The sequence below is a fragment of the Glandiceps talaboti genome, chromosome 4 (assembly GCF_964340395.1).
Source record: "Glandiceps talaboti chromosome 4, keGlaTala1.1, whole genome shotgun sequence".
Classification (NCBI taxonomy): Eukaryota; Metazoa; Hemichordata; class Enteropneusta; family Spengelidae; genus Glandiceps; species Glandiceps talaboti.
This window is the reverse complement of record NC_135552.1, coordinates 13,935,413-13,950,314: the sequence shown is the minus strand read 5'-3', so window position 1 is coordinate 13,950,314 and position 14,902 is coordinate 13,935,413. Positions and strand designations below refer to the sequence as shown.

The 14,902-nt window shown below is 35.7% G+C and overlaps 2 protein-coding genes across 3 annotated transcripts in view; both read left to right on the top strand.

The window, feature by feature from the left end:
- LOC144434198 (scavenger receptor cysteine-rich domain-containing protein DMBT1-like) overlaps window positions 1–4,382 on the top strand; it is a 44,503-nt gene extending 40,121 nt beyond the window's left edge. Inside the window, exons 23-28 of the mRNA XM_078122652.1 lie at window positions 345–561; window positions 1,679–1,828; window positions 2,416–2,607; window positions 3,547–3,588; window positions 3,786–4,166; window positions 4,351–4,382. Of these exons, the coding sequence (XP_077978778.1) occupies window positions 345–561; window positions 1,679–1,828; window positions 2,416–2,607; window positions 3,547–3,588; window positions 3,786–4,166; window positions 4,351–4,382 (1,014 nt within the window). The remainder of the gene's footprint in view (window positions 1–344; window positions 562–1,678; window positions 1,829–2,415; window positions 2,608–3,546; window positions 3,589–3,785; window positions 4,167–4,350) is intronic.
- Window positions 4,383–5,427: 1,045 nt separating this feature from the next.
- LOC144434539 (uncharacterized) lies at window positions 5,428–12,861 on the top strand. Of its 2 annotated transcripts, XM_078123003.1 has the most exons (7): window positions 5,428–5,488; window positions 6,279–6,475; window positions 7,133–7,546; window positions 8,324–8,514; window positions 10,058–10,135; window positions 11,211–11,343; window positions 12,067–12,861. In XM_078123003.1, exons 1-7 carry the CDS (start codon window positions 5,469–5,471, stop codon window positions 12,279–12,281), a joined length of 1,248 nt encoding a protein of 415 aa, XP_077979129.1. In that variant the 5' UTR covers window positions 5,428–5,468; the 3' UTR covers window positions 12,282–12,861. The 2 variants fall into 2 exon arrangements, with proteins under 2 accessions (XP_077979129.1, XP_077979130.1); XM_078123004.1 differs by lacking the exon at window positions 10,058–10,135.
- The last annotated feature ends 2,041 nt before the right edge of the window (window positions 12,862–14,902 follow it).

Genomic DNA, 14,902 nt, shown 5'->3' with positions numbered 1-14,902 from the left:
TGCTGGTTATCATCATTACAAAGACTGAAATGGTCACTGAATACTGAATCTACCTCTTTGTTATGAGTTTGGCTTCATCTTTTAATGTAACACAAAAACACAAATGATCTTTGATTTGATTATATTATGTAAATTAAGTCATCCATAAATGCAATAAGGATGTGTAAGGGCTAAATTTCGGTAAATTGCAGGTTGATAAAAATGTTTTTTGCAATTGTCAACTTCACATTTGAAGCTTTGATCATGAGATTTCATTAATGTTCATGCATCTCTCTGTCTGTCTGACCCTATCTGTCTGTCTCCCTCTTGCCCCCCCCCCCCCTTCATTTTTTCCCAAAAACTAGCCATCATGCAGTGGTACTGAAGCAAGACTAAGTGATTGTACAGACTATGCTTGGATACCTGCCTCTGGATCTCAATGTGGTAGTTCAACTAGTGATCCTAAGATAGTATGCAAAGTAAGAACAACCACAACCATACCACCACAAACAACACATACAGTCGTCACAGCACCAGATACACATACTGTACCTAGTGGAAGTGTCTTCACAATAGAAGGGGGTAAGTACAAAATTACAGTCCTTTTCAAGTTACCATTCAGTGACTCTGTTTGATACAGAAACCAATAAGAAACAGCACATGCTACAAAGATAGCATGATTGATTATTTAAAAATACAGTTTCTTGTTACACTTTGTTGAAATGTCCCACCATGCAGACCTGATGAAAATATCATATTCATATGTCAAAAAATTGGTGCTTGCCATTTAGTACCTGATAAATGGTTTATTTCAATTAGACAAAGCAAGAACTTGCAAAATTGCAAATTGTGAATTAATTTATCCATGGTTGTCTCAGATGAGGTTGTCAAACATTGACTTGAAATGGGCTGTATTTATTTATTTCAGTCAGACTTGCAGTTGATTTCTATACAATGGATTTGTTACAGTATTACAGATTTGAAAACAGTAATATTTGATACTAAAAAGAAACAGTGACGATCAGATATTATTCCCCAATATTTTTCTTCATTCAGCCAAGGAAAATACTCATGACCTAAGGGGCCTTGTCACTATGAGTTGCTAGATGAGTTAAGTGATAAACCCTTAGGTCATGAGTATTTTCCAGCTGAATGAAGTGAAATATTGAGGAATAATGTAATTATACTTCTTCAAGCATAATTAATGAAAAATTGGGGAAAATAATGGTGATTTGGAATGTTTTAACTCATTTTTCAAGCTCTAAAGAACCTGTGATGTAGATATGAGGTTTCATGACATAGAATGACCAGGGTATATAATCAATATTTTCTGTTCAATGACAATATCCTTGCTTGTGTATGGTATAAAAACCATTTCAATCTTATTTTTGTCTGAATCATATTTGTGATCATATATTTGTTTATTGAATGTATTTCAATTTTATACTTAACATTTTCAGATTTGTTTTGAACAATGTGTTTTGAATCATACAAATTGAGTAGTTTTACTTGTATACAAAGTCTGTCTGTCAAATATTTGTTGGGATTAGACTCACCAGATAACATTTTCTCAATTGAATTTCTTCCATCTAGTCACATTATTCTTTATTGTGAGCTAATAACACGAATTTTTGTAATTATCTAGTGCTGGGTTCATATTTGTTTTTCAAACACTTCGTCCTATTTCATACAATTGAAGGTTGTGATTCTGGAGCAGTAACCCATAGTTATGGTGATAGGAAGGCTTACATTTGGTCACCCAACTACCCACAGTCATATGACAATAATCTGGACTGTGCCTGGACAGTAACTTTGAATTTAAAAGATACCATAGCTATACAGTTTGAAGGTAGGTGTCCTTTGAATTGAAACATTCAATTTTCAATGCTCAAATGCTCAAAGCGCTTTACAATTAGTACCCCTGGCATAGATCTATAGCAGCACAATTGCCCATTACTTCCTCGACTCTCACCATACAATCCATTGCAGCCTCTATAAGCACATATGATTAAAGAATTCACATTGCAACCTCTATCTTACCAGGTCCCCAATTATACAGCTGGGGTGACTGAGGCACAATCGTGGTTCAAATCTTGCCTAAGGACTTTAGTAAATTCAGAAACAAGTGGCAGTAATGGGGCTCGAACCTGCCACTGCAGGTTCCAAGCCGGCCACTCTAACCATTTGCCCATCATGACTCAACAACTTTGAAAAGCTGACATCATGGTCATTTTAACACCTCTTACAGGGCTAGCATAACAGTATTTGATTGGCTGCAACCAAATCTAGTTGCAGTGTGCAAGATAATGTCAGTTTAGTACAACCTGATAGGGATTACCAACACGACATATTTTACAGTCTATATTACACACTATAGATCGTACTATATTATCTTGATGTTGTTGATTGTTTGTTTCGTGTATTTAATTACTACAGCATTACACACTGAAGATCATGATGAACTTGAATTATATGATGGTGATTCTGATGATGCAACAGAACTGGGAAGCTATTCTGGAGTACAGTTCCTGGAGACTGTGCGGACTACTGGTCGTCACCTCTATGTTACGTTTGAAAGTGATAATAATCAGATTTGTACAGGTTTTAAATTACTCCTATCAGTGAATAGTAAGTAACTTGGTATTTTCACATAAGATTATAATAGTATAATTCACGGTATGTTGAATAACTTTATCCTGCCCGGACTAATACACCACCTGTCTATTACTTTTGAAAGTGAGAACAGATAACACCATATTACAGTATATGATTATGAATACTACAGGTTTAAAATAGCATCCTGTCCACATAGATGGTTAATACATGTAATATCTACACCCAACATGCTCCCCAGACAGATGGTTTAACACCTACACTCATCATGCTCCCCAGATATATGGTTACCACCTACACTCAACATGCTGTCCACACAGGTGGTTACCACCTACACTCAATATGCTACCCAGACAGATGGTTACCACATGCACTCAACATGCTGTCCAAACAGGTGGTTACCACATGCACTCAACATGCTGTCCAAACAGGTAGTTACCACATGCACTCAACATGCTGTCCACACAGGCAGTTACCACCTACACTCAACATGCTATCCAGACAGGTGGTTACCACCTACACTCAACATGCTATCCACACAGATGGTTACCACCTACACTCAACATGCTATCCACACAGGTAGTTACCACATGCACTCAACATGCTGTCCACACAGGTGGTTACCACCTACACTCAACATGCTGTCCACACAGGTAGTTACCACATGCACTCAACATGCTGTCCACACAGGTAGTTACCACATACACTCAACATGCTGTCCACACAAGTGGTTACCACGGCACCTGCATGCAACATCCACACAAGTTTAGAGTTCTCTCTATTTGAACAGTATCAGCATAGTTAACCATATAGTATCAAATTATTTCAAATAATATCCTAATTCAAAAAATACAACATTAATTTAATTTTCCTTTAATGTGGATGTACTGCAAACAAACTGACGTACATGTAAGGTTTTTGACTTAATACATTATGTCTTGTTTTATATTTCAGGTGACCCACTGCCTAAACTATTATTTGGACCTGTTACACAGAGTAAGTTATATATTGGTGGCATTGTTTATTGAGATTATACTCCTACATGGATACATAATATCACAAATACAAAATCAAAAACTGTACAGTACTTGAAACCCAAATGTTAGAATGGAACCCTAGTGAAATAAACACAGAATCCATAGAGAGTTTACCTAGTTTAACTAGTTCTCTCATTTATATAACTTCATCAACAGAATGCTGTGAGCAAACATCTGATGAAATCTTTGATGACACGTATGACGGCAATTTTGAAAAGGGATCTATTAAATCTCCTGGCCACCCTAAGAGATATCTTAGCCATCTCTCCTGTGGATGGATGGTCAAGCTTAATGACAGCCAGAAGGTTACCATGACAATTTCAGAACTAGACATAAAAGATGATAAACTTGCTATGTTTGATGGTAAAGGTGTCAGTGCCGATGTATTAGGAGAGTACACTGGTGAAATGAGGAGAAGAAAACGGTCATCTGATGTTGAGCCAATACAAAGTACAAGGAACGTAGTGGTTATGAAATTTACCACCAATGGTATAAATCAAGGCAATGGATTCATAGTGGAATATGAAGGACAGGAAGGTATTTATTTTCCTAAGAATAGACCAGCAATACCTGGCATATCATATCTTGTAATACATTGTATCTGACTATTAAGAGTTAATACTGACTTAGAGGTTAGATGGGGGAGGGGTTTGTTACATATGAAAATGTACTTGTACTTACTGGTATTAGCATAAACTTAACCATTACTTGTTTTTGGCAGCACTCAAACCTATTCCTGGTGTTTGGGCATAATACTGACATTTTTGCTTAAAGTCAAATACGATTATTTTCAAGGGATTTAATTTTTACTGAAACGAAAAATTTCCTGGATTTCCTGGCACTAATTTTCCCTTATTAACCCCCACCCTACCCCTAGTTGGAAGATATGCATGGTGTCATTTGAATAAAAAGTATTTTCAAGAGCATTTCGTTTAGTGGAAAACCACCAGCAAAAAACACTGGAAATAAATTACCAGTGACAATTTAGTATTTTTACAGTATACTGAAAGTCGAGTAAACCCCTACACACCATCAAATGTACATTTGATTCAGTCAAATTACCATTGCCATTCATATTTTAAGAGAATATTGCTTTAAGATATCAAGTCATGTAATTGTTACATGTTAAGTAAGAGGCTGAACAGTATGCTATTACCCTGGTAGTTGAGCCTTCAATTTACTAAAGATAGACACAGACTAAAACAATTGTCGCAACATGTTGATAAAACCATGATAATTAAGCAATTGAATGGCCAGATGGTGGTTTAATTATAGTCTCAGTAGGGAGGTGTCTCTGAAACTAGTTTATTTAGAATTCCATGAACTTTCAGTGCTGTTTTGGGACTTCCAATGTTTACACTATGTTGATCACATGGTCATTAGAATCGCACAACAGAGGAACTACTATCACCCATTTGTGTATAATCTACCACATTGAAGAACAATAGATTTGGTTTACGTCTATCTTAGTAAACAGAAGGCTGGATTACTAGTGTTGTACATGATACCAAATGATTTCACAAAATTGTTTTCAAACTCCACTTTATTATGGTACCATAACATGTTATATTGCTAAATGTCACTGTCCTGCAAGAAAGATATTCAATACAACAAAGGAGTTTTATGGGGATAGAAAAAAATGTAGCATATTGATCAATATTTGATAGCAATTTTATATTTCAAAACAAATGAAACCAAAGATGCATGTAAACATTTTCTCATACAGATGGACCTATTCCACTTCCTAATGATGACAAAAGTAATGGAGGAGCAATTGCCATTGGTTTTGTGACAGTTCTTTTAATCATTATTGCTGTCATCCTTCTGACTGTTGGATACATGAAGCACAAAAACAAAAGGTAATAAATGTACCAGCTGTGATTGGACCGTACTATGATTGATTTAAACAGGTAACAGTGTATGATTATGGACACTACAGGTTAAAAATAGCATCCTGTCCAGACAGGTTGTTACCATCTGCACTCAACATGCCGTGCACACAGGTGGTTATCACCTACACTCAAAATGCTATGAGGTTGCAATATGAATGATTTAATGCTATGCACTTACAGATGCTGCAATGGATTGTATGCTCCCTAGGAAGTTGGGGAAGTACATGTACATGTATATAGAATCATAATATCCCTATAGGGCCATGTCAGGGACAGTAATTGTAAAGCCCTGTGAGCACTGTGTGTGAATTAAAAGTGATTTTCAAAAGTGTGATTTGTTTTAACCCAAGGAATGTTTTGATAGGAAACTGATGCCATATTTAATGCACCCCATTTCAATTTACAGCTCACTGGCCTTGTTTGATACCACCATGCAGAAACAATAAGAAACTGCTCATGATGCTATTTTTTTGATGGCAAGATTGAATGAATGCAGTTTATTGCGACACTTTGTGTAAACAAAATGAACTCAAGTACCCCCCCCATGCACACATCAAATGCAGACGTCAAAACATTGGCACCCACATGGCTATGTCTAGTTGCAGTACATTTTAATGAATACCAGGTAGACAAAATGTAGCAAGAAATTGCAATCTTGCTATTGTAGTCTAGGACATGCAGTTTCTTATTGGTTGCTGCATGGTTGTATTAAACAGAACAGGTGAATGCGGTAACTGTAATATTTTCTGTTTCATAGACTGCCTTTTCCTGACCTTTTTGGTTGCAAAGATAACAACAGACAGTCTCGGTATGCAGGACATGATGAGGATGAAGGGAATGATGATTTTGAAAATCAAAGTATGGGGTCTACAGTACAAATAACAACCCATGGAGCACGTCCAGCTGTTGAACATGTATATGCTACAATTGATGGAAGGTCATCAGTGTACTCAGGTAAGTTGAAAAACATCAATGAGATGTAATATAATTATAACTACTCTTATTTTTAATCCCAAATAACACGATAGCAAATTATGGTCAATTATTGACTTTATTTATTTAGTCTCAGCTACTACATAATGTTGTAACATATTTAGTTTCACACACCTTTCAGTGATTGGCCTAGACAGTGTCACATGGTATGGACTAGTGACCCATTTTCTATTTTCCCTAGGGCACTATTACAGTAGCACGAGACTAGTCCTACCAGTGATTTTCTTTCTCTCTGGAAAGAATATGTGCCTTGGAATGTGATGTGTTATAAAACACTTATTGCCTGTAGCAAATAATTTCCTTGGCGGAAATAGCAGTTGCCACTTATAACAGACCTTGGGGTAATAGACATCTGCTAGTGCCCACATAGCCATGCAATAAAAGTACAATTAATTGTAACAAGAAAGTATACCAGTATTCCGATAATGGGACTTTCCAAGGGCTTCAAATCCCCACCCACCCATCCCCCACCCCAACCTCTGACCCAAATACACACATGTTCACTCTCTTATCTACATAATCATCTTCTTGATTATTAAAATCTTACATATAACTGCAAATCATTTAATATTAATGGATTGAAGTTCCAGTGACAATCTAATATTTTTATCTTCTCAGGGCCACCACCTCCATACACTTCACATCCAGACATTGGAAGTCATGTTCAGGTATCATTTCAAGGTCATGGTCAAGTGCTGTACTCACCAGGTGCTCCATCGGCACCCCCAGCACCTAAATCTGCCCCAATACACCACTTTAATTATGAAAAACCACAGACAAACCGAAATCAACACCAGGATGATGACGGCTATACCATACCTGCTCAGACACCGAGAAGTGATTACGAAAGACCACAATTCTTTACTACAGAGGAGAAAACTAAGTATGAGGCAATGAGATCTGTTAATCCAAGTAATCAACTAGGTAATCAAAATGATGATGATATCAAGAAAGGTGCCGGCTTGCCAATGGGTGATTCAGCATATGTGAATTTGCCTCCAGAGGGAGCACCAAATGCACCTCCAGCAATGGGTAAGTTTCTATGGTAACTAAAGAGAAAGTGTATGAAAGTAATAGGAAAATATATTCTTCATGGTTCTAAGAGTAAAATTGTTTTAATATGACTGTTTCAAAGTGACTATATTTCATTGGGTGAAATAAAATTAAACTTGAATTTTATCAATTACTTGGAGATTTAATCTTCTGTATCTGTCTGCAATTGAAGTAAAGTTGAGTTTTTGACGTCCTTCATGTACACTGTAACTTTTATTACAAGATATTCTCAAATTCCGACAATGTAACCATAGAAACATGACCAAAAATGTTCATCTTGGTAGGTCAAATGATTTACAAAGGTTATAACAACACAAGCAGTTGAAAGTTTTTAGCATCAAGATTTTCAATCTGTCGTGGTCGACTGATCTCTTCAGAATGACAAATTCCATAGTTGCAGCTGACCAGAGATAATCATAACTACAAAAATCATAAATTTGCCACCAGTTTGGCATGTAATAAAAATATGCCATCCCCGATATGATCATTAACACCTTTGAATCATTCCATCCTGCCCAGTTAGGGCAGAATACCATCTGATCCTCATGTGCAAATACTCTTATTGGGACAGTAATATACAAAATTAATTAAAATAGATGAAGAGTTTTAGCCCCCCCCCCCCCCCCAAAAAAAAAAAAGTCACCTTTTCATCATAATTTGAATGATTGTGGACATTTTACTTTCATGTCATGACTAAACATGGTCTTGCTGTGACAATCTACAAAATTACCATTTTGAATCTTTAACACTTCTTAGATAAACAAGTATACCAGTTCTTACTTGACCTGGATGTAGAAGGGCTTGCTGACATATTTGCCAAGGAGGACATCAAGTATGATGACCTGTTTATTTTGACTGACAAAGATTTGAGAAATATGGGTATACCAATGGGACCTACGAAGAGAATCTTGAAAAGGTTGAAGAGGATCTCAAGGAGATCTGAAAAGGTACACTAAATATTTGTCTAAAATCTAGAAGATATTTGATGGCAAATGTATAAGTTGAAACTAGAGTGCAGTTGATAGAGCACATACCTGAGTCCTCTGTAAAAACTGATCGTGAGCAGTTCTCGTGGTGAAAACTTACTCCCATTCCAACTTCAAACCAATCAAAAACCAAAGAAAGGTGTGAAAACATAGCACCATTCAATTTCGAACCAAACCAAACAAAAAAATAATGAAGGGTGCCCTTGAGTGTTGGAGATAAATGACTGATGCTAGTAATGCCATTGGTTTGCTACAATCAAGTTGATGTACAAATATAGCTTGTTGGTTCTTGTTTCATAAGCAATTTTTCCATAACTTTGTAGAGATGTTGCCAACAGACAGACAAATTGGGGTTAAAACATAACCTCTGACAGAGGTAATGAGGTGCATTTGAAACTTAATGATACTGTTGGCACAGGAAAACAAATAGAACATGTAGATACTTCAAATTATAAAACCATTACTGTGAACCTTATAATTGATTCACACTATCCAACCAATCAGGATGAGCCATGTAAATGCTTCACATTATACGACCAATCAGGATGAGGTTTGTAAATGCTTCACATTATACAACCAATCAGGATGAGCCTTATAAATGCCTTACATTATTATACAGCCACTCAAGATGAACCTTGTAAAATGCTTCACCTTACCTTTAACCTGTCGCATTGCTTCCTTTTCCCCAAAACATAAAGACACAGCCACAGGACACAATAGTTGAGGAACCAGAAAGCAACGGCAAGATTCCTGTACAAGTTGATAGTGCTGATGACAAATGCAATGGGGAAGCAAGATCAGACAAGCATCTTGTGTTTACGGTATTACAGAAACTGTCCTGTAACTGTTATGTACATTATCATGCATGTCAGTATCTGTAATGTCACAGAAATTAATACAAACTCAAAGATGTATCACGAAGAAGTATAGACAATGTGTCAGGGTTCATCTATATGTGACCTGGCTTGAGAAACTTTTAATTATGGGAATGTCAGAATCTGTGGGTTAAGTTTATTTTTACGAGAACATGGCATTGTATTGGACTATTCTATTGTTTCAAACATGTTACTTGAATAGTTTTACCAGCCAAGGATGTATCACGCCTCTTATATAGTACAATCCCACATCTGACTTACCCCGATAAGTTTACCCTGTTCTCCTCGAAATAACTAGCCCAAAGACTTGTCATGGCTATCTGACACAGCATACTGGAATGATATTGTCAAGCCAAATAGCCAATTCTCTGGGCAACCAAGTGGCAAATACCCATCAACATGTTGAAGTGTCCAATCTTTGTTCATAGTCAGTGCACAGTATAGATGCCCTAACATTGTCTATATGTACATACACATGGTCATTAATATAGTCTCTATTGTGGTCTATAATATAGTCTACAATGTAGTCTATAATATTGGTCTACACAGTGTTGTCTATTATGTTGTCTATAGTATGCATGGTAGACTCAGATTGCATGATTGTATTTTTTTTTTATAAAAACACACAGAATCGCTACTCTGCTGCACCTTCACATTACCTACAGCCAGTGCAAGTACGCCAAGTTGAAGTCAAATCAACACCAGAGGTAGTTAGTAGTACACATTGATTAATATTATGCCAACATGAAACCAAAGCTTACAATAAGAGGAACATGGCAAATGTCACAGTAATGTATAATGGAAATGTGTTTACTTTTGCATGTGCAACTTGTGGAGAGGTGCACCTGAGTTTTTGTCTGTATGTTGCTTGATACATGTGACAATACATAATCTTGCAACATGCTTTCATGTGGTGATGGTGTTTGGAAAGTTAAGACTGCTGATTTATTTTGAAAATAAGTTCTCTACTTCACCATACTGGTGTTAGATTTTATGAAGAAGTGAATAGTTAACAATTATACCACTGTACCCTTAGTCATGTTGTATAGCTTCAAAAATTCTTAGAAACCTAAAGGTTGATCACACAATGTCACACAAGCTCTATAAGTGAACTTCATTCATTTCAAGGGGGGAGGGGGTCTGGCATCAAAGCGATTGCTGAACTTCATTTTGCACTTCTATTTCTAACCAAATTTTGAAAACTTTCACGCCTTCAATGACAACAGGTTTTGTATTTACTACTGAGATGTTGATAAGTTACTATTTTGATGTGTTTCTACATGTTTTTGCATTGCATCGATCATAGTGGTGTGACCACTACAATTTTCATTATGGTTTACATGATATATAGACATGTCGATGTCACATTTGTGTTTATTTAGGGTAAGGGGAAAAAGGAGGGAGTTTTGACCTAAACAAAAGAAGTTTGTTTATTGAGTTTGTGGGACATTGTGTAATCGTCCCAAACTGTGGTTATTTACAAGAAATTATTTGGTTTTAATTTTGCATTTCATTATCAAGTAATTATAAAGTTATAAAGATATTGTCACAGTGGTGGATTACGAGAAGTAAATATTTAAACAGTAATATGAATATTTTAATATAATAATTATATTTTGAATGAATAATGTAAGGAAATCAGAGGTTGGATTAACAGAGCAGTGGAATTAAAAGGATTTATGAAATATGGCTTTCTCAGTGTGTTGTCGTAATAGTTGTTTGTTTGTTTGTTTGTTTGTTTGTTTGTTTGTTTACGGAATATTTCATTGTCTGTTGTTTCAGAATCACATGTATGACACTATCCAAGGTGACTTTGAGATTCCAAGCAAATATCGCTGTCCAATCACCAACGACATTATGGTTCACCCGTTCACTGCAACAGACGGTAATACATATGAAAGAACCAATATCATGGGTGAGTCAAATTCCTACAAATTATGGAATAGGTAACTAGCACACTGGCCATCTTGAATGGTGCAGTATGGGAAATATGATGCGTGCTAAACACATGACAAATGCATGAAGTAATAATAAAATCAGTTTTCAAAACTAAAAGTTGCACAATTGAAAACGAAAAAAAGGGGAACTATTTGAAACTAATTACAATAGATTCCAAGATGCATTGCGCGTCTCTACATGCAATGCTATGTATTCTGTATGCGTGGAGGGGTTTGCACGTGCTACTCAGGGGGATGGTTGTCACATGACGGTACCCTGGGTTTACCCGTAAAATCCCACTCTATCATCGATGCCGTAGAACGTTCACTCTTTGTTCTATAAAATCACCCATAATTAAAGAGGTCAACATGTCTTGCCATTGTTTCATAATGGAAATGGTTTTTTTTCAAATGTAATAAAGACAAAACAAGACTAAATCTAACAACATAAGCAACGTCATTTCGCGCAATGCATCCTGGAACCGGAAAATCAACTATACATGTTGTCGACATTTGCCATGAATATAACTATGAAACCTTGGGCAAGTATTATTTTCAAAGTTTGCTACAGTGCAGAACAAATCTGGCCCACTACACAGTAAAAAATCCACTGTCAGATACCACCCCTAGTGGCCAAATTGTAAAATCTTCTGTTTTTGTCAAAGTGTATGACTTACTTCACCATGAATCTATGTTTTCAGAATGGTTTGCAAAAGCACATACATCCCCAGTGACTGGTCAACCACTCAATGATATTGGTCTTGCACCTAATGTTGAACTTGAAAAAGAAATCCAGAGGTTCAGAAAGAAGGCTGAAAAGAGATACCGCAGAGAGCAAAAAGATAAACGGAAAAGGGATGTAAGGGATGATCCATCAGAACGACCAGGCACCCCTCTGACAGATGTAGACTGTTAAGGCAGAACGACCAGGCACCCCTCTGACAGACGTAGACTGTTATGGCAGAACGACCAGGTACTTCTCTGATAGATGTAGACTATTACAGGTCCAGTAGATATTTAACAAGACTGTAAGATACATCGTGTCACTTCATCTTCACCAGCCTGTCATCCAATGAAAGAGGTTGACCGATGTGTGAGGGCGCCCCATCATGGCGTACCTTTCAGATTATTATTTAGCCGGTGACATCAGTTTCAAAATTATGTCATTTAAATATGATAATTAATTTCAAATAATTATATTGTATGACTGTGATGCATTTATAGAGGATTAATTCTACAAACAAGAATCTACATTATGAAATCCGTTGACATGAGGGGATTTATTTTTTATAATAGTAATTACTCACTACAAAAGTACAGAATTATTGCCGGTATAAACTTTAGAATTTCCTCCCCCTATACACAAGACAGACTACAAACCTGGAAATTCGGAAGAGCTAGTTGAAGATGTGTTTATTCAAGGAAGTGTGGATTAACCTTTCAGCATTATTGAGCACAATCTTTTTGGAATATGGTGCTTTTGAAACGTATTGGTGGATGGGTGGGTGGATGGGTGGGTGGGTGGGTAAGTGGGGGTGGATGGGCTTGGGTGAATTGGAATACTTCTCTAATAAATGAGATTTACACTAGTTTAACTCAAAGGGATCATCAATCATTCATCAAAGTGATATCAAACTCAATCACAGCTCACAAATATGTAATTAGAGCTTTAATATGTTTTTGTGAAATTTTATTTTTAATGTCTACAGAAAATTCTGTGCTTTGACATAAAAATTAACTCTTCATCACATTTGCTTGATGTTGACTATCATTATACTCTGATAAACATTTGAAAACTAAACTGCATTTCAAAAAAAAAAAATTTTAAATTATTATTTCAAGACCTACTTAAGTTACAATTATTACTAGTTATTTTCAGTAAGCTTAACGTTTATAGATTACAGAAAAGTAAAAACAGTAATTTCATAGAAATATGATTTGTGGTAATTTGGTAACAAAGTTATGTATTTTAATTGTACAGGCATTTACATTTCATGTTGATTAGCAAGTGCAAAGAAAGCACAGTTTGAATTATGTGTATTATACATATCGTAAGAAAAACTAGATATAATCTGTATTGACAGAAAAGGCTTGAATGTTAATCTTCAATATTACTTGTCTGTGTGCATTGAGAGAGAGAGAGAGAGAGAGAGAGAGAGAGAGAGAGAGAGAGAGAGAGAAGAACAGATAGCAGACAGCTGACTGTGTTTTGAAATTGAAGTTTCTACCAAAATACATTCTTGTGATATTTCTCAAGAACATTCAGACATCAATCCAAGGTAGCAAACTGTAATAGTATGTGCTGTTTGATTAATACAGAGTTACTGACCAGGAATCTATACCTGTACCAGTGTGCCCTCTAAAGCTAATTTGATGTGCACACAGTTTCTAGTGACGCACCAAAATTTGGTGTTCCCTATCTGTTACTGTGTGGTGAATCACAAGAAATGACAGTTTTTATCATTTTGACCCACAACAACAAAATCTGGCTATCACTAGAGGGTGCACTAATCTATGCTACATTTCAGTGTCTTCAGAAACTGTTATGTTAGTCAGAGTTACGAAGGAACCATCAATACACTGTATGTTGTGATGGTAACAGAGAATATTGTAATATTTTGGAAAGTTTTCACAAAGTAGTGATGACAATGTAGTAATTACATTTTCATAAGTCTCACCTGATAATTTTTTCAGATACCTTTTTTAAAAAAAAAGTGCCTTCACAAATTGTATATGTCAGTACTAGATTCACCCTATTGAGTGCATCAGTAATGTTAGTCTTAGTAGAAACACAAATTAGTGTACCAGTACATACTTACTAACTAACTAATTGTGGGAACAGTACTTTAAAAAAGCTTGAGAAAGTTAAATTTGAAATTATGTGATTTGAGAAGAGTGCATGTTTATATATAAATCTGTCTGAATGCAATATGGTGAAGAGAGTGAAACGTCCAATTTTTTTAATCAGTTGTTCACCGCACTAACTATTTAGACAGAGACAGAGATTGCCCTGCTGGACAGGGAAATTTGAAAAATTATGATTTCAAGGTGTGATTGATTGGATTTGATAAGTATAGTGTACAAACTGTAAGTACTGATTGTGTTAAAGGGTATAATCTCCCTACAGAATCCAAGAAGCATGGGGGTAATTAGTATTCATTTATGCTAATTTTTATTCAAATGTTATGATAATGACATGTTAGCAATGTTGAATATTCATTGGCTTTGCAACTTTTAGTGTATTTTTACCTTTATCAAGTTGCACATACCAGATGCTTTAATTCTTTAGTGTTGGTAAAAATTATATTGCGCGATGAACATTATCGTTCTTGTTTTACTCAAATGGAATTTGAACAAAAAGTTATTTCTCTTCAATGCTTTATCATGTATTGTAACTTTCGATAGAATGTCAACAAATCTGATGGACTATAAAATTCAAAATGTTAAAAGTTAAAACATACTTATAATAATCTATGTTTTATTCCAATATTTTACCTTCCCAATTTTTAACTACATTATAAGTGATTTACGGACCTT

Coding starts and splice junctions, on each gene's coding strand:
- LOC144434539 (XM_078123003.1), top strand. CDS start 5,469: ATGAAGCACAAAAACAAAAG. Junction 6,476..7,132: donor AAGGTCATCAGTGTACTCAG/GTAAGTTGAAAA, acceptor TTATCTTCTCAG/GGCCACCACCTCCATACACT. Junction 10,136..11,210: donor AAGTCAAATCAACACCAGAG/GTAGTTAGTAGT, acceptor CTGTTGTTTCAG/AATCACATGTATGACACTAT.